The sequence below is a fragment of the Zosterops lateralis genome, assembly GCF_965231275.1.
Source record: "Zosterops lateralis genome assembly, chromosome: 4".
In the NCBI taxonomy this organism is placed as follows: domain Eukaryota; kingdom Metazoa; phylum Chordata; class Aves; order Passeriformes; family Zosteropidae; genus Zosterops; species Zosterops lateralis.
In genome coordinates this window covers 61,850,052-61,874,072 of record NC_139765.1, presented here as the reverse complement: position 1 = coordinate 61,874,072, position 24,021 = coordinate 61,850,052, and the positions used below count along the sequence as shown (strand labels likewise).

Below are 24,021 nucleotides of genomic sequence, written 5' to 3'. Positions count from 1 at the left end.
TGATGGTTTACTGTGGATTGTTGGTGCCGATAAGCCTCTGCCTACAGGAGGAGCATCAAACACGAAGCTCCTGGAGGAAAAGGGGGCTGCGGGAAAGCAGCGCTGCGGTTTTAGAGGAGGTGGGAGTGAAGGATCGGGAACAGCAGCCCTGACCCAGGGAGAAAGGGAGGCAGCAGAGCCCCCGCCCCACCTGGGGCCGCGTTCCCCGGGCACAGCCGGGTCACAGATATTTGCTGAACTGGCTGTCATCTAGCGGAGTCACGGCACATTGCAACACACTTCTCACACTTCTGTAACTTTCCCCCTGACAATCTGACATCCAGATTTGGTATTGGGCTCAAGGGCGAGAATTTTGCAGATTTTTTTTTCCCAAAGTCTGTTTCTGAAGACTTTGAAAAAAACTTACTTTCAGCCTCCTTCATGTCCCAAGATACTTCCTGATACTAATGTGACCTTTTAGAATTCAATTTTTGTATACTAGATATCATAAAGCAGGCTGGCCCTTTTTGTGTTTAACCTGATTTTTTTTTTTTTTTTTTTTTGAGACTGAGTAATGTAAACCAATAAAATAATTTAACTTGAAGGGCTTTATTGGTGAATATGAATCTCCATTAGCCTTTCCACGGTTAAAATCACTGATGGACCAAAAAATAGGGCATTTTTCTTTCCTCTTGGACACTGAGATGTCATTTCAGATTCATAAATAATCAAAGCCAGACACTGACAGAAATAAAAATAGGGCTAATGAGATGAAAAGTATTTGATGACTAAGTATCATGCTTGCATGGTTATTTGTGAGAAAGAAACACTTGGAGTGCAAAAGGGAGACAGTAATTAAGTAACAGGCCCAGATTTCGTTATTTCTTGTGTTGCAATCTTGCTGAGACAATGCAGCTTTCTGTGCAATTTTCTCCTTCTGGCAGTAAACGACAACTATTACAAGAATTCAGCCCCTGACTGCACATCATCTATTGCCCACATGTCCTACCTAATTTTTTAAAATTGTTATATGATGAAAATGTGGGCTATGAAGTTCAGAAGAGTATTTTAAACTGAATTAAGGAGTTGCCTGCTTGTTTGTAAACTCTGTAAGGACAATTGTCTCATGTCGTAATTGTGCAGAGCTCAGGAAAATATTTATTTGCCTGGCTTCAGAACTGTTAAAAAGCAGTACAACACATAATATGTTGACGAAACCTTACTGACAGAGAGCAACTCTGGTGCTTTGTGATATCACTCCAAAAACCCAACAACAAATAACTGATTTCCCAACACATCTGCCAAACTGCTTCTCCACCGGCTGACCGAGGACATTTCAACCCGCTCCCTGTAAGGTTAATTGCAGTGAAGGGGAGGCCGCCCCGGGGTACCTCGTCTCCTCACCGCGACAGGCACCGCCCTGGGCCCCGCGTGGGGGTCGCACTCCGCCCCTCAGGGACTCCTCAAACAGGGCTGTGGCACCGCCGCGTGACTGGCGTCCCGCCTCGACGTCGGAGCCGCGGTTTTGCCTGTCTTGGGCCCGGCCCCAGCCCCGGCCCCGGTCTCCTCGAGTCCCTCCCGGCCGCCGCAGAGCCCGGCCCGGCAAAGCGGCGTCCCCGTCGCTATGGCAACCATCGCACGGCCTCCCGCCCGCCTCGACCGCCTCCGTTCCTGATTGGGTTGGGCGTTCAGCCCCGCTGCCCAATAGCAGCAGGCTCTCGCCAACGCCCCGCCCTCTCCTCTCTCCGATAGGTCCGTGGGCACGGCTGTAGTTCCTTCCGCGCGCTACAGAACTACGGCTCCCAGGAGGCTCCGCGGCGGAGCCACCGCCTGTTTACCGGCCGTGCCGGTGCCGCTCCCCGCGTGCAGCCGCGCCACGTGACCGGCCGGGGGTCACAGCCGCCCTCCCGCCCGCCGGGAGCGGCCTCGTCCCGTCCGTCCGTCCGTCTGTCCGTCCGTCCGTCTGTCCGTCCGTCTGTCTGTCTGTCTGTCCGTCCGTCCGTCCGTCCGTCCGTCCCGGGCGCTCCTGACGCGGCTCCCGGGCGCTGCCGCCTCGCCGGCAGCAATGACTGCGCTGCCCCCGCGCTGGGCGGCCCTGGCTGTGCGAGCTGCGGGCGGGCGGTGGGTGCTGCCCGTCCCCCGCCGCGCTCTCGGCGGCCCCGGCCCGGCCCCGCCGCGGGAGTGGGCGCTGTCGGTGAGGCCGCGGGGGCGGCTGCGGGTGCGGCTGCCGTGCCAGGTGAGCGTGCGGCCGCTGGACCCGCAGCGCTGCCCGGGCGCGGACCGGGTGCTGGTGGCCGTGAGCGGCGGGAGCCCCGGGCGGGGGCCGGAGCGGGGCCGGGTGCGGGTGGAGCACGACGAGGCGCTGGGGCAGGTGGCCATCGTGGCCGACGGCGTGGACAGCAAGGCCGCTGTGGACGTCCGGACGCCGGTGAAGTTCGGTGAGTGCGGGGGAGGCCGGGGGGATCAGGGGGTCCCGCCGGGGGCCGGGCCGGGCTGGCGGTGCCGGTTGGGCCCGGAGCCAGGGCTGGGAAACGGCATCGCCCCCTCGCTGACCCAGAACATCAGGGTCGTGTCCTGCCTTCCCGGGTGTTTGGGTACCGGTTTGTTGCTGACCCTTTTGCCGGCAGTAGTTAGAGCTAAACCTGAGCCGGTGTGTGGCCCTTGCAGAGCGCTGTCAGTTGTGCTCCGGCAGCGCCCAAAGGCCCGGCCCGGACACGGCACCCCCGGCCTGGGCTGGGCCCGCCCGTCCCGGGGATGCGCAGCCGGGCCGGGGATCCACCGCCTCCCTTAGTGCTTGCTGTGCCCCGTGCTGTCCGCAGGATCAAAAAAAAAAACAACAACCAAACAAACAAAAAAACCATAGAAGGTAACGATACAGATGAAATACCAAAATACACTTGTCCAAGTGCAAACGTTGCATTATCTTTTTGGACACAGGGTTATAATCTCTGCAGGGTTTCTTGTACAGAACACAACCTTGGAGAGCAGCTGTGCTGGCTGAAACCAATAAACATCTCTGCTGAGCTGACAGTGAAGTTTTGACAGTGGCCCTAAGTTTAGGGAGTACAAACTCAGAGGTTTGTGTTCAGTCATTAATGTGGTTTTGTTTTTTCCTATGGATTTGGGAAATTTCCCGTATAGTGCAGGATGTTTCACCATGCTGAAAAAACTTTTTGATGTACAGTGCACCTGGTCTCTTGTTTTGCTTGAAGTTATTGAAGGCTGCTGCATTGTTTCCTTTAATGCCCTGCTGCAGTTGTGATATGACAAATGATGAATAATCCCATGCTATTTACTTTTCATACATGTAATCTATGATTTTTGTAGAATGTGATGTTGCATACAGCAAAGACATTCTGCACCTTTTGTCTTACTTTACTTTTTTTCCCACCCTCTGTCTTAGGGAGAATTCTGCAATGTGCTTTTTTTCCCCCCTTGTTTTCTTTTAGAAGGACCTGAACTGTATATAATTCAAAATGGAGGAGTCCTATGGGTTTGACATAACATCATTCTCACATTTTCCAGGCTTACTCATCCCTATAATTTCCTTTTTCTTTTAAACACTGCTTATAACTAAAGGGGTGTTCCTTAAATATGTTTATCACAACTCAGGGTCTGTTTCCTAGCAACTAATATAGGCATGAATATTCTATAACTAAATACGGAATATTTGTGCCTTTAATCTCACCCTTCCTGCTCTCTGTGTGCTTTGCTGTGTCAGAATGGCTGTACTGATTCCTACCATAACTCCCATGGCAGGAATGGACGGCCCACTGCCCATAAACTGATGATCAGGGAAGAGTAAGAACAGAACAAATGTAAATGATCTTTCATCTGAGCATTCTCTGAGCTGTCAACTGTTTTCATCACAGGATTTTCAGAGCCTGATACAGCTCAACCCCTCAGTGGGTCTCTCTGCTGAGTGTCCTTTTACACATGGAAACAGTTTCAGGGTGAGAGATTCCTGGAAAACTCTTGGCAGAGTCCCACAGTTTAATTTCCTACTATTTTATCATTTAAGTTTTTGGTCTGCCAAGGTCCTCCTCATTTGTCAGTGAGTTTTTAACCAGTTTGAATAATTTGGTGTCATTGATAAAAGTTTTTGAACTTGCTGTTTGTGCTGATTTCCAGCTTCTTGTACTGTTGAAAGTGGTGCATAGCTTAGAGCTGAAAGATAATATGGAACTTAGGATATTGTTAAAGACATTTGAAAATCCAAGTTTGTTCTCGTAAACAGATCACCTGTTACATCTATATTCATTGGCTCTGTCACTGAACTGTAGCTGGACTGTCTTCTCCAAGAGTCTTGTAGCCTTGAGTAAGAGACTCTAGACTCTTACCTGAGAATTTTCGGTTGTTATCTTACAGCTCTTCTTTTTTTTATTTTTGCTTTTCCCCTCCCTTGCTTGGTAAGCACAAAGATTACCTAGGCTTGTCTCACATTCACAGAGTCCATGCCAAGATTACTGAGCATCTAACAAACCCAGGGCCCCATTTATTACCCTTCAATTCTCTGGTGCCAGGTGTGTCTGTAGTCCTTTACTATTTCAGTTTCTCCAGGATCTCTGAGTGACTACTGTAAGTCACTCCAGAGCTGGTTATTCTCGAGGTGCAGAATTGTATTAAGGTGTGAAGAATCTCAGCCTTCATAAAGGGTTTCAATGTGGGGAACCTTCCTAAAAGTCTTGATAATGAATCCTGATGGAGGGAAAACAATCATTTCACTTTGGTCCTGTCTTTGAGGTTCTTACTGTGTTCTCAATGTCAGCCAACACTGCAGTCTTAGGGGCTTTCTTCTTGAAACAGGTTTTCTTTTTATGTACGTTTCTAAGCTGTTCCACTTGGGTTTGTGTTAAGCTCATGCAATTCAGGTTCCCTGGACAATCTGTGCATTATAATGGCCTTCCACAAGTTGCTCTTTGTCACCCCATAATTAGCATGATGTCAGTGTTGTTTGTGCTGTCATCCAGGTGCATCTAGAGATATATTTACGAAAATGTAAGGTTGTGAGATTTGGGTGTTTTAAGTTTTTACTCATTGAAGTAGAATTTTTGCTTGCCACTGAGGTTCTATTTTTAAGTGTCCTTTCAGCTCTAGTTTGTTTTTTTGATCTTCTGAGTATTAGTTTGTGCTCAAGATGCTCTGTTTATTTATTTAGAAAAGAATTATCCATTAAATATCATTGCATAAGCAAAAGATCCCTTGTAAAAACACATCTGAAACCAGAAATGAACTGTTGTTGCTTTGCAAACACTTTGGCTTTTCTCTGGCTTTCCTTGGGTGCATGAGGAAGATGTTAACTCTGTTCTGCTTAGACACTTTTGTCTGAGCTCTGTCAGTCACTCAGCTGTAAGAAGTTGAGAGGTTGATGTGAATCTCTTTTCAGTGTTTTTGTTTTCTTCACTTTGGAAGTTCAAGGCATTTCATAACAGCTTTCGCAATTTAGGTTGGAGTTTATCCAGGAAGCTGCAAGTTATCTAAAACTCCTTAGAGCCTGAATGAAGAGCATGTGTGGAAGATGCTGAACTTAAAGTATGCATTTTAAACCAAAGGCAACCTCTAAGCAGCTTAGTAGGGCAAGTACCAAAAGATCCTCTGTCTGTCTTAGTGTCTAGTTTTCAGCTCTGTATAGGATTTCAATATCATACATGATCTGATAATCCTCTTTGATACATGTAACATTCATCAATGGTAGATGTCAATGAGTTTCTGTTTGATCAAGCTTATTTGTTTTTGCATGTGTTAATTAAACCTGAAACCAGCTCTTTGATTTCTGGTTACTGTGCATTGACTGCATGAGTACGTAGAAGTGAACTGAACTGAGGGCTTGCATAACCATAATTTAGATAATTCTAGTAGTCTAGGGCTGCTGAGTCATCTGAAAATAAATAATTATCCAGTCTATTTCAAGTATTATAGCTTAAGGCAGCTTAATAACTAGGGTGCTTTAATACCCTGGGGTATCCCTGCCTGCATTCTGATACCAAAGTGTTTCTTTTTTCCTATGTACCTTTGTTTCTGATACAAGTCTTTTACACCACAAAGCTCTTCATGCATTCTTTGTGGTTTATGTGGCTAAAGTTGGCTTCAGCCCTTGTCTTTGCTAGGGAGGAATCAAACTAGCTATTTTTGGAGTTTTGGCACTGAAACAGAATGTATCTTGTTCCTCCTTGTTAAAATTTCATTGGCAATATTATCCAGCTTTCAGTCTGCTTCTTTATGGAGTTGTTTATCCTTGATTCAGAAACTCAGAGGGGAAGAGATAGAGGAACTCAATTCTTTGTCCCCTAATTTTTATGTCAAGGCTAGCAAAGTGGTGTGACTCTGCAGAGGATCAAGGCACAAAGTGAATTTCCTGAAGTCCCTGGTGTTTCTTAATGACATGTTTATGAGTTTCCAGACTTCCAGGTCCTCTTTTAGCACCTATCTTTGATAGCTAGGATTACACTACTAACCCACCTTTCAAATGATGGCAGTAATATGCTCTACAGGATCAGAAGTTTTAATACCCTTTTTGTAAAAATGTTAGTGAGTTTGTATCATGGTGAAACTGGGCACTCTCAAGCCTTTTCCTCATCCCTTTTGACAGAAGCAATAAGAGCAGGAGGGTTTCAAGCTGATTGAATTCAAAGATTTGCACACGCAAAGTGGCTTTTGGGACTCTCTTCTCAGGAAGCAAAATAGCAAAAGTCTTGGTTGTAGACCTTCCCAAGCACACTGCAGTTGTCCAGTGGGTGAACTGAGCAGTCTGGGCAAGAGAGCTTGTTTAAAAACAGCATTGCTTTCCAGTCTACCTCTTGTAGCCTTTTTTCTTAAAGAATTGTTACCTTGGAACACAGTCTACATCCTTCACTAAATTTAACCTCTTGCCTTACTGCACCCATAAGGTAGCATGCTTACTGCAGAGATGTTGTGTTTCAGCTCTGTCCCTTGGATTTTCCTAGTTTTTCAGGTGACAAAACTTCCATTTGTTGTTAATTGGAGCTCTCTTGTGTTCATGGTCTGCCAGCTTATTGTTGTTGTGGTTCCAGGAGGCAGCTGTCCTGGGCAGCAGTGTGACAGTATTGATCTTCAGGCTCTGCTGGGTCACAGGTCTGACTTGGGAATCTCCTTGGGACAAAGCTTCTTTTGCACATTCTGATTATTCTTCTCATCTTTCTGGTAACCTTAGCAGGCAGGGGCAGTGAAGGAAAGACTTTCACATTTGCTTAAATGAAGGTTTCTTTACCAAATGATCTTTGTTTCTTTAGGGAGTAGTGGGGCTCGCTATCTCTTAGTCCCTCAGTTGTCTTGCAGGAAACACCTCTGATTGCTGTTCAATTTTTCTTTTACTTCTTTTTTTGCCTTTTATCCTTAAAGAACAAAATCAACTTTTTCCTCTTGTGGCTTGACCTTTTGCCAATCACTATGGTGGTCATTTATACAAATGATTAATAGAAATTATTATTAATATAGACAGAATCCTCAGACTGTACATTCTCAAGCTTCTTCCAATTCCTTAAGCCCAAGGGTGAGACAAGCAGCAGAAAAATGCTTTTCCTGCCCCTGCATCTTACAAAAATGCTTTTCCTGCCCCCTGCATATCTGCAAGACCTAGGGATTTTTCTTTATGGGAATCTATAAACAGGAGCAAGGTGGCTCAGACTGGAGGCAAACATGCTTGTTCATGCCAGGGGCATGCCAGGCTTTCCAGAAGGCTGGGGAGGATGGCACACACCAGTGCTCCCGTGCCTGGTTTTGGGTTGTGGTGCTGGCTGGTGGAGCAGCAAGGCTCATGTATTTGTGCTGTTGAGCCTTATTATCTACAGGTGGCCTCAGACACCTGCCAACCTTCTACCCCAAAACCAGAGTGTGTCAGAGTGCCCAAGTGTCTAAGTAGAATTTCTAAGGGAATTGGTGGCTAGGATAGATAGGAGAGTAGATAGGTGGCGTGAAAAAAGAAAAAAAGATGAGACTTCACATAAATTCACACCCTGCTGATTCCTTGCCACAGGCTACAGTAATCCTTCTGCTTCTTAATGTTCACTCTTGGAGTTGGATGGCACAAACACTGTCTTACTGAACTTTCAGTGTCCATAGCTGATAGTGACTTCTCATGCCCTTTGAACACAGCAAGCAGGTTCTTAAGTAACAAAGAAGCTGCTTTTTCTTTACTACATATGGTTACTGTATATCATGATCAAACACTATGTTAAAGAAATCTGACTTTTTTCGTTCTGTTGCTAATAAAATTCTTTTAATTTTAGATTTGGATATCAAAACGTCAGGGACTGGCTGCGTGAAGATTCAGAAAATAGAATGTGATAACTGCAAAATAGAAACAGAGAAGGGGACTAGTGTCTTACAGTCAATAAAGGTACAAAGAACCCTCCCCCACTGTTTGAAAAGGGATTGTGGGGGGGGGATTTAGTGTCAAAACTTAAATACCAGTTCTGGACATGAGAAGTACTGTGGTACTTCACTCATACATACAACCCTCATATTGCTATATATATATATAACACCTCACCTTTAATTATTGCAGCACAAAGTCAAGAGCAGTAAATAACGTGGAGTCAGAAGTCCACATATCTGTGATAGCCAAAGCCAGCAGAAACAGTGACAGCACTAAGCCTGATCCCTGTCTTCCCTGCCCCTCAAAGGAAAAAAAATTGACAGGGATTTTCTGTCTAGTAGGTTAATAGTTACGTCTGCTCAATCAAGACTTTGCAGCAATGCTACTCATTTTTTTTGCGTGTGTTTTTTGGGTTTTTTTAAATAATTGGTGTATCAGAGCTTTTGACAATCCCTTTAAGTTAATTTTCAATCAGAAGTTACACATTACATGTCCAAAATACCTGACTGAAATATATCTGATATATACTGTATATGTCATAGGCATGACCTTGTTTTTTCGTTCTTAATGCTTCAAGTTTGCTGACATAAGCTGTTCTAAAATTAATCACAGTTTATCTGACTTTCCTGCTATCTGGAATCAAATTCACTTGATTGTTTGGGATTGCACCTGCAGGAATTGGTGTAAATTCAAAAGAAGGGCCAAATTTTTTGAGATGTGAAAAATTTTTCAACATTTTTGTCTACCATGGTAAGAGATGCGTTTATAACAGATGTAGGGAAAACTGAGGTTAGAGAGGGGTGTAATACACATTAGAGCTAGGTTTACTCTTCCTCTAGGGAATTATAGACAAGTTGAACCTTCCAGAATCTGTGTAATTGATCATTTTACTCTTATAAAGGTACCTAAAATCTAACAGTTAATAGTACTATGTGATGCCCATCTAAGCTTTTCATTAAAAATTATTCTGTTATGTAATAATGACAACAGTGCATGAGAAACTCCATAATATGAGACAACAAGGTGACTTTGGCCAGCAATAATGACAGTAATCACGGCATGCCAACACATCAAGATTTTTTTGTGATGTCATGTGAAAAGATGGTTTTGAGGAAAGACCTAACTTATCTTCTGGGAACCTTGTCTCAAATACAATCCAAGGTGTGGAATATCTTGAATTTTAAAAACTAAGAGCTGGGTTTTAGTCTAATCTTTTTTTTTAAGTACTGAAGGTCTAGTAAGGTGATTGAACTAATTTTTTCTAATAAAACTTTGGGAATTATATTCTGTATTATCAGAGAAACAGAAGTATAAGCCTTCAGGGTTTTTCCAAAACTACTAAAAATCTTACAGGACCAGATGCTGTAGTGAAGCATAAGAGTTGATTCCCTTTTAGGGAATTTGCTTTACTGAGCAAACTGAAGCGATAGTGCCCTCCCCTGGATGTACTAAAGTTGTTTTAATGTTGGTTCGTTGTTATTAACAAACCTCATTAACTAACAAAGCAGGAGACCCTTTCTTTACACAAGAGGGAAAAAGATCACTGACTTTAAATGAAAAATATCTGATCATGTAGGGATTATTCAAGAACACCAGCAAACAGCTTCACAACTGCTAATTTTCTTAACTTGCTAGAATTTCTTTGTATAAATTGTAATTCAAAAAAACATGTTTTTTTAATACAATCTATAGTGTCTTAACAAAACTTAGAGATTTGACATATACTTTGCTTAATCATGCATTATAGTAATTGAACAGAAAGAAGGAGTCTCTATGAGGCTTATTAATGGATTTTGTCTGGCAGTTTTGGTGTGGTAGACATTACCCAGCCAGTGAGATTTGTTGAGGATGGTTTTATTGGTGATTTTTTGTGGGACTTTTTTTGGTAGGGTGTTTTTTGTTGTTGTTGATTTTTTTTTTTTGGTTGGGCTTTGGTAGGGTTTTTTTTTGGGGGGGGAGGATGGTGGTTATTTTTTGATTGGCTGAAGTCCAGTTCACCCTATCCCTTCCAAGTCTCCCAGTCAACTGATAGCAACAGTAATTCCAAAATACAGTTATAGCATTTACGTCTTCTTCAGAGTGTGAATTATTCATAGATTCTTTATAGAGAAAGCAGTGTGTCTTCTTTTTAATTTTTTTGTTGTGCTTCTTATTATGACAATGCCACCATGGAGACCCTTTAATTATGTTTCCATGTTCCTTAATTACTCCTGAATCCTTGACTGTGCTGGTGATAACAAAAATTTCCAGACATCTTGTTCACACTGGTGGAAGACCTGCTCTGCTTCCTCACCACACACCATGTCTGAGCCTGATTCATCCTGCACCAGTGTCCTCCTCTTCTCCTGAACAAATTTTTCTGGTTTTCCTCTGACATCTCTTAAGGTCTTGACAGTCTTTTGCCTCTTCCTTATTCAAACCTTTCTGCCTTGCTCAGAGAAGCCCTATGAAAACTTAGTGCTTAGTGCTTTTTTATTTCAGCTGGTGGAATATTTCCTCTTAGTGAAAAAGCTGCTTGACCACTGTAACTGGTTTCTTCTCTCAGCAAATCCTTCTGTCTGTTAGGTGTCTCTAGAGATACCTACCTCTGAAAGCCTGGTTGGTTTTTTTTATTAGAAGATATTCTAATAATTTGGGAAGGGGGGAATTAGTGTGTATGTTGTGGTTTATTTTGCTGAATTATCAGTATCACTGGTGAGCCCTTGCTATAAACTAGTTTTTCCAATCTTCTAAGTTCCCATATTCTCCTCAAGTTACATATTTGGAGGATTTGCTGCTTAACCATTATTCTGATAACAAGCATAGTGTAACTGCCTCAAAGGAACTGTGATGCCACATTGAAACATTTGATTCATTGTGTTACTGTATAAGGATAGAATAACCTATTTATTTAAATCTATTTTTTCTTTCTTTCTTTTTTTTTTTTTTTTTTTTTTTTTTTTTTTTCTTTTATTTTATTTTTTACAAATTGTTATATTTTATTCTCAAGGCCTGGGGTGATTTTTTTGGGTTTGTTTTTTTTTTTCCCGTATTAGATTGATCTATGTATATTTCTATATTTTTTTCTCTTGTTCATTGTATGCAGCAACAGCTGAAATGTGTAAGGGCTATAGAACAGTTTTACTTGAAACCTGGTTTATTTGTTAAAAACTTGGGATTTGCCTTATGCAAAACAATTTTAATTAGAATTTGTGTGCAGTGAAACACTGTAGAATCTGGTTCTGCTTGCAGGACTAAGGCTTCCAGTGGTTAATGTGGTACAACTTGAAAAACAAGATAACTTTTTCCTAGTTATGGTTATCCTAACTGTATGATTTTTAAACTCTTTTCAGAGCCATAAAATTGATATACGGACAAATGGTGGCAAAGTAATTGGTCTTGGAACACTTTATGGAAACACAGATATTTGTGCAACAGAAAAGGGGGTAAGTAGGAAGTAAAACTTTCTCTTCAATGGCTCATTCTCCTCATTTGTTGTAAAAGGATTAAATTCAGAGAATGTGCTAAAGAACATGTAAATAACCCTCACGGGTTGTTTGTAATTCTACTGTTTCTTAGGTTTGTCTGTTAAATTATATTATCCTATGCTAGATTTGGATAAACAGGCTCCACACAAAGCAGGAATAAGTATATGATCATTCTATCAGTAAAGAGGTTGTTCTGCTGATGCAACCCATTAACTTTAATTATATAGACCCCTCACAACATTCGTAAACTTCCTCCTTGGCTAACATATAGGTACTTGGATTCTGCAGAAGGCTCAGGAGTTTAATTTAGTGTCTCATGTAAATGCACTTCTAGTGTAATGTAGTTGTAAGAATGGAAGAGTAGAGGGTTTTGCAAACTTCTTTGTATCGGAGGAAATATAATGACATGTAATATTACCATGAGATGCAGTGGAAGAATCATGAACAGGAGAACAGTTTTGTAGAGAACTAGCTTTTTTTTTTTTTCAGTAGATGGCAGTATGAGACTAACCACAAATTACTGTACTCTGGTTTTGTTTCTTGACATAAGTAGGCAATTCTCCTTTATTTAAAATAATGTAGAGCTAAACTCCCTACAGTTTTCACACCCAGTCATGTTTTTAGGTATTGTAATGTCCATGCAGCTGGTTGCATTAGGATTCATTAGATCTGGGGCACTACTATATGAACATGTGGAGCTGAGCTGAGTCTGGAGGTATTTTGGATGTGTGCTCTGTCAGAATCCACAGGCACCCTTCAAACCAACAGCACTGGGAAGAATCAGAGAGTGGAGGTAACTCTCCCTTGCCAAGGATAGATTTGAGACCAAACTTTTAAGTTCCAGGCATCCAAAGCCACCTCTGTGAAGTGCTGTTTGAACCTTGTAGGTTGGGTTCCCAGATCAGTTCACTCACCTAGAGCCAGCTGTGAGCTGTTCTTAAGTCCTGCTGTAAACTAAGAAACTTGCAATTGGATTTTCCAGAAAGTGTCAGCATTAATTTATCTATTTCTTTGTAACTGGGTGTTAGACTGCCTTTTATGTAATAAATGTAATAGTTGTGTCTGTATGGAAAAATCTAGTTCAAAAAAGTGTTTTACTTTGAGCCTTTAAATGCTTTTTAAAAAAATTAATTCTTTTCAGAAACATCATCCTTCTGAAACAATAAAACACGTCATACAGATGAAGTTGAAGTGCTTCTTTGTGGCCATAAATATTTGTATATAGTGTGTAATAGTACAAGAAGTCAATCTTAGAGTTTTGAAGCTGTAGTAACTTGAGTAAATAAGTAATTTTAGCACGAATTCACAGCTACAGAACAGTATTTTGGCTTTTGTCATTGAACTACTCACTAACAAACTTTGTAGTGTAGTCAGGAAGGACAGATTTCTTTTCTCAATTGGCCACTTCTGTTAATAGTCAGTCAGCTTTATGTCTCCTCTGTGTGTTTGTATGAGATGTTTCTTCCATCAGTTGCAGTCATCCTTATGTAATTATGGCTCTGTCAGCATTTCCAGCCCCCTCCTGGAGGTGGGGAGGGAGAGGATGTGGTAAAAGGCGCTGAGCACTTGAGAAATGAAGTGGGAGAAGACACTAATGAAACACTTGAACAGTGATAGCACAAAAAGGAAAGCCAAGAGTAGGAATATGTGGAGAAGGAGCCTTATATGTCTTATTTAAACAGTAAGATTTTAGTTTTTATCTTGAAAATGTGTTCAGGTACAAAACCTTCTGTCTGACGTATGCAGATGAAACCAGTGGAATTTGAGCCTGTGATCAGTTTCAGTAACTGCAACCCCCAAGGCTCTGTGCCCAAGGGAAGGAATTTTCTCCAGATCTGGTGGTTCAATGGACAAAAATAATGAAATTTGTTTGGCTGGGGAGTTATTAGCTAATCTGTGCCATGGTTACTTTTCTATAACATTTGCTTAGTAGAGCTAGACATCTGCTCTGCCAAAAATTCAAAAGATTAAAGAATTTGAGATTGAAAAGCTATTTATTTTCATTGAAAAGCAGTCCTATTTTTCCATGCTTTCCCCATCTGAAATACTTTTTTATTCTTATACTTGAGCAGTCTGACTTCTCCTTCCTCCATGCCCCTACCTTGATTTGGGTTGTTCTGAAACAAACATGGAGATCTAATCTTAAGACAGTAGCCCATTCTGTAATCTTATAATTTAGTATACTATGAATGGATGGGTAAGGCCACAGTATAATTTGGCTGTCATATAGTCCATACTAAAACAGCCTTTTCAGCTCAGATTTTGGGATAGATTGTGCACCAGTAGAAGCTGTTTGTCAGAATACCTCTTGCTTCATCCATAGCTTATTCTTTATATAATATTGAACTGGAAGAATTGATAGACTTTTTTTTTTGTGTCAACTTGTTTTGCATAAGATGGCAATGCTAAAATGACAAGGAGGATCTAAAACTAATTTGATTTTGGCACAGTTTGATCTCGAAAGCCATGTATTGTTTCATGTAATGAGTAAGGATTTTGTGCAATCCACTGAAAGTCTGCATAAGCAAAATAAAAGCAAATTGAGCTATTGCGTGCTTCCATCATAAATCAAATTTAACTGAGAATAGAATTCAGTTTCATATGGTTGTTGCAGAAGCGTGTGAGTTGTTCTGTTTTGTTCAAATAGATTGACATTATATCACACGGCTCATCACTTTTTCATAGATAATCTCATTTGTCACCTTTTATTTCCCAAATCCATAGAGCAATTTTTCATATTCTATCCTTTTTCTGTTTCTATTGAAAAGAAGTTAAAATGGAGATCTTATCCCTAGTTTTTCAAGGCTTTGTATGTCTTGAGGCTTAAGTCCAAGAATAGAAGCCTGAGTAACCAAGGTAATAGGAAGATTATACTGAGAGAAAGGGCATCTGGGTGGGGCTTTTTTGCAAACCTTCACCAAAGATATGTCTACAAAGTAAGCCAGTTAAAAATCTTCATAAATAGCTGTATGTTACATAAGACAATGGATGTTTCAGTTTGTGGTGGCAGAAAATTGATCACCAATGCTCTAAATCTCATAATGCTGTCTGCAGATTCAGTCTTCATGGTTAAACTTAATCCTTCTTTGGCTTTTCAAAATGAAGTGTTGAATTTTTGAAAATTAAATCAAGTTTTTCTTTCATCTGTTTGTGACTACTTGGGTTCTTCACCCAATGATGGGTATAAGAACTCACAGGAATGTTGTGAAGAATCATTAATTCTTAAGTCAGAGCTCTTGGATGAAAAGGATTTTTGTTTTGTCTTGAGTTGCTTTTAACTAAGAACCTGATTCCATTTGTCCTGCACTAACAACTGCTTTGCATTTGTTTTGTGTCTTAATAATGTTACTTCCCACTGCTTTTTCAAGCTGTGATGACAACTTTTTCGATTATGTTTATTTCTCCTAGAGTGTAAATATAGAGAAGCTGCAGGGGACAACCATCAATATATCTACTGAAGATGGGCTGCTGAAAACTAAGTATCTCTATGCAGAATCAGCATCTCTGTCTTCAGAATCTGGTGATATTATGCTGGGAAGTGTTCATGGTAAGAAGGAAAATCTATCACAAATTAAGCTGCTTTGAAGGTGTTCAGTAATGTTCACAGTACCAAATGGTCTAATGCAGTGGACTATCACTAAATCACCTGTGCACAGTATATGAGCAAAACAGTTCTATCTTTTTTAGAGACTTAATTGTTTTTTTGCCACCTAGCAGACTGTATTTTTGAAAACAGTTTTGTAAGCACACTTATTAATAGCAAAAAGTGTATTTTATAGGAAAGAAATGTCACACATACTAAGAAGATCAAAATATTCAAATATTCAGCAATGAAAATTATACTAAAAGTTGTCAGGAGGCTTCTCTTCCCTCTCCCCATCCTTTATTTTCTTCATAGGAGAGGCAACACTTAGACAGATCACCTGTTAAGAAGTGTTGTAGGAAAGAGTTGTAATTAGGAGTTTTTATTAGAAATAGCCTGTGTGTTTGCTGGCACCTTATATTAAGAGTGGTGACAGTTTCTGTTTTTAGAAGAAGTTCTTAGAACTTCTTAGCCGTCTCTAATCCATCCACCCTTTGTTGTCCTTCCTCTAGATCTAAAACTAATAAACTACAGAGTCTTTTATTTAAGCAGCAGTTGAGGTTCAAATCTGGTGTGGTTTTCTAATTTAACAGAACTCCCACTGAATTCAGCCTGTGCTGTAATGCATTTGTGGTGATTTAACATTGAGTAAAATAAACTGGAGGATGTACAAAGAAAATTACTCAGCTCTGTCAGAGTTCCAGATTTTCAGCTATATCCCTTAAAGAGAACTTTCTACAATTTCTTAGCAATTTTGTCATCTTGATTGAGAAATGACTTCTTTCTTCCTTGAAGGAGCAACTCCTCTGTCCATTTATATCAAATCTGAGAATGGTTTCTAAACCTGTTAGGTAGAGTTAATTTTAGCATGCACTGACAGAAATAAGCTGCTTTTTCTCTTGTTACTGTATTTTTCTAACATGTAGACATTGTAATATTTCTGGAACTTCTGTCTGATAAGCCATACTGGTTTGGCTTTTCTTACTTTATACAGTATAATGATATTGTGGAGTGATCAATTTGTGAGGAGGTTCATGTCTTTGTTCACATCCAAGAGTTTATTTTTATTTTCTTGTTACAAAAATGAAATAATAGCTGCTGTAATTAATAACTTATTTCCTTCAGTAATGCCTTTTGCCATTAAGCTGAAGAACAATATGAAAACAGATAGAATTGTATCCAAATTATGCAGACGTTTCCTATGTTACTTCAGGATTATTTTTATGACCTCTCTATTAAATAGGTTTGGAACACCTAATGTAATTTTAGCTGTATGTTAAAAAAATTGCACATTAGCATTTGCTTGGTAATTCTACCCTATTTTTTTGAGAAAAATTTTCTGCAAAATACTACATGTCCCCAATTGTGTTTTAAAAGTAAGAGCCAAGGCTTTTAAAATAGACATATAAACATGTATTAGCAGACAAGATAACACCTACTACAAATTTCTGCTATGAAAAAATGGTTACTTTCACTTCTGCTTTTTGCTCATGAGGTAGCTCAATTGCAATAGTTTGTCTGTAAACACCTGCACAGATTGTTTCCTGGGCAGCTTTCTCTACAGCTGTCACTATAGATGGCACCAGATCAGCACATCCTGCACAAAACTAAGCTAGATTTCCTTGCTTTTGCACTGGGAAAATTGAAGTTAGGGCAGCACAGACTTTACGAACCTGTCTAGGACACATTTAGTAGTTGAAACTCAGGCTGTACAATCATAACACTGGTAGATCTCAAACTTTCTCACTTGCTCATTTGCATGCTTCATGCTCCTGTGGCAAATGAGTAATGTGTTCTTTTGAAAGGAGTTATTTTTGGGTAATTTTCATCAGCTTCTGTAACAGGCATTAGAGATGTCAGGTGCTATTAAGCTTTTGAGTTGACATCTGAAAAAAAATTGATCCTGACAAATTTCTTCTTTATCTAAGAGACAATAACATTACAGTGAACCTTCTCTACCAAGGGGCACATGGGAGGAACAGGAAACCCCTCTTTGCGAAGTCTTGGGTTGAGTTGCATTAACTATTAATTTATTTTATAAATCTAGTTTAAATTTGAACTAGTTATCAAATTCCTTCCCAGCTAATGGTTAAGTGGGCTCAGTTAGACCAAGCATGATCAAGGCCTTATCTAGTTGAGCTTTGAATATTTTCAAGTCCAGAGATTGTATGACCTTTCTGGACATCTTGGTCCACTCCTGAATTATCCTTCTGGTGGGACCTTTTTTTGATCATAATTTCCATTACAACTTGAAACCATTATTGCCTCTTCTTCCTTTTTCTTGCTGCATCACCATGGGAAGGATGTCTTTTTCTCTATACCTTCCCATTAGGTAGTTGAAGGCCACAAGAAGACTCCTCAACCTTCTCCTTTTAAAGCAAAACAAACAGATGCTCTCAGAGCATCTGTAGCTTGGTCTGGTCCCTCATTTTCTCAATAGCCTTCTCTAGCCTTAGTTAAGTACACCAGTGTCTTTCTTGACTTGAAAGTACAAAACTGGACACAATATTCTAAGTGCAGCCTCACAGGAGGGATTCACTTGCTGTTATACTCCTGATCATACAGCTCAGTGTGCAGCTGACTTTCTTTACTCACTCCCACTGGAGATGGTGTCCATTAGGATGCCCAGGTCCTTACCTGCTGTGCTTCCTTGCAAACAGTCAGCACTCAGCTTTTACTGCTTTACATCAGTGTCTTAGTTTGGAAAGACAGGTGTCTGCCAGGGAAAAACCAGAGCTTCCCTTGGAATGGCAAATGTAAATGCCCTCCCTCTGAATTAATGTAATTTTGAAATTAAGGGGCTTTCAGGTAAAGATATGGGCATAGAAATTACAGTTCTTTACTAGGAATATTAAAAATACAAATGTAGTAGTACAAAAAAAGCAAACAAGAAAAAGGAAACACTGACAGTCAGAATACAACCTTACACCCTGTTGGTCAGGGTGTTTGCAGCAGTTCAGTGTGACTTCTGGAGTGACAGATGTGGTTCTGTTGGAGCAGAGACAATCCTGTAGAAGGGTCCAATGGTGGTGACATGAGTCCCATTTTCCCCTGGGAATCCAGTGGAAAACAGGCTGTCCTGGTGTTCTGAATCTCAGGTTTTATCCAGGTAGGAATGCTTGGCTCCTCTCCCTGGGTAGAGCATCTCCCAATGGGATGATGTAATTTTATCAGTCATGCAGTGAACCTTAATGCCCCATTAACAGCAGATATTCCCCTGGAGAGAGGATGGGCCATGGAAGAGGTAAAGAACACTGCCCCACCTGGTTTAACAACTGGCCATTAGCAGAAGACACCCACCCCCTCCCCCCCAGAGTTATGAGGAATGGGTCATAGAAGAGAAAAAACACTTCCCCAGCTGGTTTCAACAGATAGTAATAGAATACATACTTTTGGTTACATCTTCCCTTGCAACCCAAGACAATCAGTAAAGCCTGTGATGGACTTTATATTTGCTCTTGACCTTTTCTTGTGTCATAGTCTAGTAACTCTTCAATTATCTAAAAGAATCACACTGGAAAACAAGGTTATTGAGGTTACTTTATACATTTGCACACTAATGTATATACAGGAAAGAGTGAACATACTAACTGCCTTGTCAGTGACTTGAATAAGACAAAGTAGAATATCTGCCATCTTCCAAAGGTAGTGCAATCCAATGCTTGAGCTTTGTGTTCTATAATCTCTCCAGAAAATATACTTTTTGATATACCAAAGTGTGTTCCATACATTTCAGCTACGTTTCTGGATTTCACTGTGTGTAGAGTGGAATTGTAACTTCACATTTTAAATTTTCATCAAACTAAAGTACAGACATGTCTATAAAGAAGTGAAAATAAAATTAATTTCTAAAGAAGCAAAAAGTTGCATAATGGTTTGTTTTTCTTTTTTGTGCATTGAAATAATCCTGCCTTGTTGAGAGCTTCCAAAACAAATTGAAGGAATATAAATAACCCAGCATATAGTGTTGCCTTTACATTCCAAAAGCCATCTTTTGCCCTTGGTCCGATACTAATCCTAACTGCAGTACAGTAATTTGAAATTTTACGATGTTCATTGAAGAAGCAAAGATTGTAGATAATAGAAAAGATAACTCTTTCTTCAGAAACAACAAAAACCCCAAAACACAAAGGCACTGCTCTCAATATTTTGATTAAATTATTATTTTTTTAATATCATAGTACTGCATTATGCTAAAATCAGTTGGTTGTTATAACCAATTATTGGTTTAATTACCTTTAGTCTGGTCTTTCTCTCTTTGCCCTTGATCTGCCTAAAAAATACTTGTCTAACTTAAAAATTCCAAGTCAAGTGTTGGCCTTCAGAGAACAGGTACATGACCAAAAGTGCAAATCTGTGCACTCTCTGTAGACAGTGCAGGACATTCCTGCCTGCTTCAAAAGCAGCTTTTGTTCTAGCTAGATGTTTGAAGTGAGCTTTTCACACCAGTATATTGTGTTGACATTGTGCAGCATTGGTAGTTCTGCCATGTACGTATGTGTCTAGAAGGAATTTGATTTCTGCATGTTGAATACTTTTCAAGGTTCTACTTTTCAAAACAGAAAAGAAAACCCCTGGAAAAACAAAGAACAGACCCAGGGGCTGTATGCTGACAGAATATAATCTACCTTCAGCTGCTCCATGGGAGCTGCCAGCTGACAAAACCCTAGGTCTTTTTGTAGGTTGTACCAGACTAAGTGCTAGTCATGATCAAATGAGGAAAAGGGTGGGGTAATTGTAGTGCCTTTTAAAAACAGCAAAGAGTGAATCCAAACGTCTTTCAAGGTCATTGAAAAATGCTTTTGTTTTCAGAACTCCAAACTATTTTGTACAGTATCTACTTGAAAAGATGAATTTAAGTCTGTTGATGATAGGCTGCTTTTCTAGCTTTCAGCCCATGAACCACTAAGAAAAATACAGGTCATATACAGTGGAATGCAGTCTGCCCTAATTGTTGCTTACTGCTGTGTAATTACACAAGATAGGGTAGAGCTTAATCCATTTGCAATTTTTAAAATCTCTTCTGAAAGATTTCAGTGTTATGACTACTGTGTATTACTAAACTGCACTCAGCCTTATTCTTCATTCTGTCTTTATCTTGGGAGGATGAGAGAATGGCAGGGATGACACAGTGTGGTTCAGTTTTTAATTGAAAACATTTTCTGTGACACGTTTATACATGGAACTGTAGAAGTTTCTACAATTCAGTTGGACTGTTAGCAGTATAGATGTCTCTCATGTTACGAGGTACATCTGTCCTTCCAGATTCTCTTGATGTTATGGGTGAAAGGCCAGAACAAGTATTTTGAAATGTTAAAGCTGGAACACCTGTGGCTATTTAAAATGATGCAAGTTCAGTAGAAGACCATTCTACATTTTGTGCCTTACACATTTTGTTTGATGTTCTCCACTTTGCCCAACATACTCTGACTGAAGTCAATGGAAATGTTGACAAGGGCTTGTCATGCACATTAGAATAAGTTTGGAGGGAGCAGGAAATGTTCAGTGGGTCCAGGAAGCAGCCTTGGCAGATGACAGAGATGGGGTATAGGTATATAAAAGAGGAAAGTAGAAACTGTTTATGCTATTCCATGCAATTGAACTTAAATCATCTGTAGTGCTGTTGCAGGCATCAGAGCAAGTAACAAAAAATTGCCCAAAATAAAATAAGAGAATATTGTGCGCTAGCCTTGCACATGCCTTTCTACATTTTTTCCTCCCTCAAATCCAAGTGGTGTCTTTGACTTTACTCAATGTTTTTCTTGTCTGGAATCACTTAATTGTTGCCCATATATGTTGAGACTTTTGTTTGTAAAGCAACAATATTAAATAAATGTTTCAATGATATGTTTTTAACATTTTTCCCCTTTTCATTATAGGTAATACCAACCTTCAGACCAAAGGAGGGAGTATCACAGTAGGTAGGTTCTGCCTTCTCTCTGTCTCTCTTGCTCTTCCCTTCTCCCTTCTAAAGGCTAAATATTCACAGGGGAAGTAAAAAGGAGGTGAATTCACACAGATGTTTTGCCTCCTTTTCAGGAGGAGCAGTGATAACTGTGGCTGAGTAAGACCCTTTCCAAACTCAGCCTTTTGTGGTTGGGCAAAGCACACAATCTCACTTCGTAGCCAATAGCTGCTGGACTTTGCACAAGTTGGACTGAGTCTAGATGCCATCTTTTAGATAAAGATGGGATAAAAGGACACAAAAAAAATCTTAAGTCTACATCAAATGCAGTCGTGCCCTTAATGTAGTTATCTGTCTTACATTTATTGCTATCAGTGATTAGCTATGTTCAGTTTTTATATCAGGAAGCTAATAATTGATGTATTACTTGTTTGGGGAGGTGTTGGAAAGGCTTGTGATAATTTAATTGTTTTCAAACTATTATTCTAAGAGTTTTTGCTTCAGAAACGAAAATATCTCATGAACTTTTTTTTTTTTTTTTTTTTTTTTTTTTTTTTTTTTTTTTTTGGAAACTGGGGCATTTATGTAACAGGATAACTCAGAGCTATCAGTTATGGTATACCTTATATCAGTGCATTTTATAGCACACAAAACACCGAAGTGAGAAACTCGAATTCTAGTTATTGCTATGGTAGAAAATTGAACTAACAGAATCATAGACAAGGCTCAGTGTATTTCTAGAATGTAGAAAGATTTCCTCAGGCCCAGATCTTGAAGACTTCTGCTGATGGTGTTAACTGTAGTCACTCACTAAGCATATTTCGTGGATAATGTCTAAGAATTGTTCAGCAACCCTTAACTCCTCTTATGTTTCTAAGAGCTCCATATTAACATTCCTGGAAAATGAATGCAGGACACATTCTTATGAGTTAGTCATTAAACCACAGAATTAAATTCAACTTGCTAGGCTGTTTTTCCTTCTCTTAAACAAACTCATAGGGTATGAAAGAAAGATTTCTTAATATAGGAGGTAGCTTTTTCCGTCAACAGATGATGATTATTTTCCTTAACTAACCAGATTCAGCTTAAGCATTAAGACATCTTACAGTTGAAGAAACTTTATTTTTCAGACTTCAATTCTGACAGCACTAGTTAGACTTCATCTTTTCCTAAAGAGCATTAAACATCCCTGGTATTTTTATGTATTTTTCTAAAGGTAAAAGGCTTAAGATCCAGACTTTCAGCTCTAAAAATGTGAGAACACCTCCTACTTGACTAGTTTGCCCAAGGCCTTATCCCTTATTTCTGTTGGAAAGGACCTACAGGGATCATCCAGTCCAACTGCCTGGCCAAGAGTTGAAGTGTCTTGTTTAGGGGCTCTTAAACACTCAACAGACTTGGGGCACAAGCATCTCTCTGGGAACCCTGTTCCAGCGTTTGACCACTCTCTGTAAAAAAATGCTTCCTAAAAAAGAACCATTCCCATTTAACCTTTCACTGGACATCAGGGAGAAAAGTTCAGCACTTCCTCAGGAAGCTGCAGAGAGCAATGAGGTCACCCCCCACTTCCTTTTTCTCCAAATTAGACAAGTTGGGTGGTTTGGTTGTTTGGGCTTTTTTGGAGCAGAGTAATTTATCAGAAAGAGACTTATGGCCTTTACAACCAATGGATATAACTTAAAACTGAGGTAGAAAATAGATCATTAAGAAGTAAAAGGATAGCCTGGATAATTCACATAGGAAAAGAATTGCTTTCATGAGAGATTTCTTTGCTTTGTATGTTGCATCGTTTATTCTGCCAGGTCCTCATGGTGAGTATGGTCAGGACTGCTAAGGATTTTTCAGTAGTATGTGCAATTTAGTGAATTATAAATAATAAATAATTGTGAAGTCTATTTGTTGAAAACATTTAAGTTTCTTATAATACTTCTCATATGACAGTTTTGGAACAATGAACTAAACCAAGAATATTTGCCAGTTTTCTATCAATAAGAAATAATGGATAGCTGGCTAAGCAGGAATTAAATCTTCATCACACTTCAGATATGTTAGAATTTCATGCGTCCTCCAGTCTGCAATCAAATCATAATAAATATTTTGTGTTCCTATAGAGATTGATTTTGTCACTGATTTTACCATGAACAATGTCAGTCTTTAGGTACTATTAGGGAAATTATGTTTTCGCTTAGATTTAAGGAAAGATTGCTTGTGTTTAATCCTTTCTTTAGTGGTTGACTGATAAAGTGAAGGGAGAATTGATACTAAATGTTAGCTTTTTAGGCCTTTCACTGATCTTTTTGTGCAGTCTTTCTCAAGTTATATGACTTGGGTTTTATTCTTCAAGCTTGATTTAATTTTCATAAAACTTAACAAAGACATTAGTCCTTGCCAAGGACATCTTGCTTCACTGTGCTTTTTTTCATCTTTTTTATCTAGTATCAGTAAATTCTTAAATAGCTAAAGCTGCTCAAGAGTGACCATCTGCTCCATTTCTTGTAAAAGGCTTTGTCCTTGTTCTTCCCCTTGAAAAACCTGGAGAAAATCTTTTCCTTGTCAGTCCTTAGCAAATTCTGAATTCAAACTGTACATTTTTTCCTTATTTTTAATTTCAGTTATTCACATTCATATCAGCCAGCTCTGGATATATATTTGAAAATAAATTGCTTTAGGTTTGATCTGTCATAACCATAAAATATGTATTGTCTCTGTTACTATTTGTTATGTATTGTATCCTACCAGCCTCTGCTTCTTA

General features: G+C 39.7%; 1 protein-coding gene across 3 annotated transcripts in view; it reads left to right on the top strand.

Moving 5' to 3' along the window:
• The first annotated feature begins 2,024 nt into the window (after positions 1 to 2,024).
• FAM185A (family with sequence similarity 185 member A) overlaps positions 2,025 to 24,021 on the top strand; it is a 41,681-nt gene continuing 19,684 nt past the window's right edge. For 2 of the 3 annotated variants that reach the window (XM_083859993.1, XM_083859992.1), the window contains exons 1-5: positions 2,025 to 2,417; positions 8,226 to 8,335; positions 11,647 to 11,739; positions 15,190 to 15,328; positions 21,244 to 21,285. In XM_083859993.1, coding sequence (XP_083716119.1) covers positions 2,045 to 2,417; positions 8,226 to 8,335; positions 11,647 to 11,739; positions 15,190 to 15,328; positions 21,244 to 21,285 — 757 coding nt within the window. In that variant the 5' untranslated portion in view covers positions 2,025 to 2,044. The remainder of the gene's footprint in view (positions 2,418 to 8,225; positions 8,336 to 11,646; positions 11,740 to 15,189; positions 15,329 to 21,243; positions 21,286 to 24,021) is intronic. The other variant, XM_083859991.1, reaches the window with a different exon arrangement.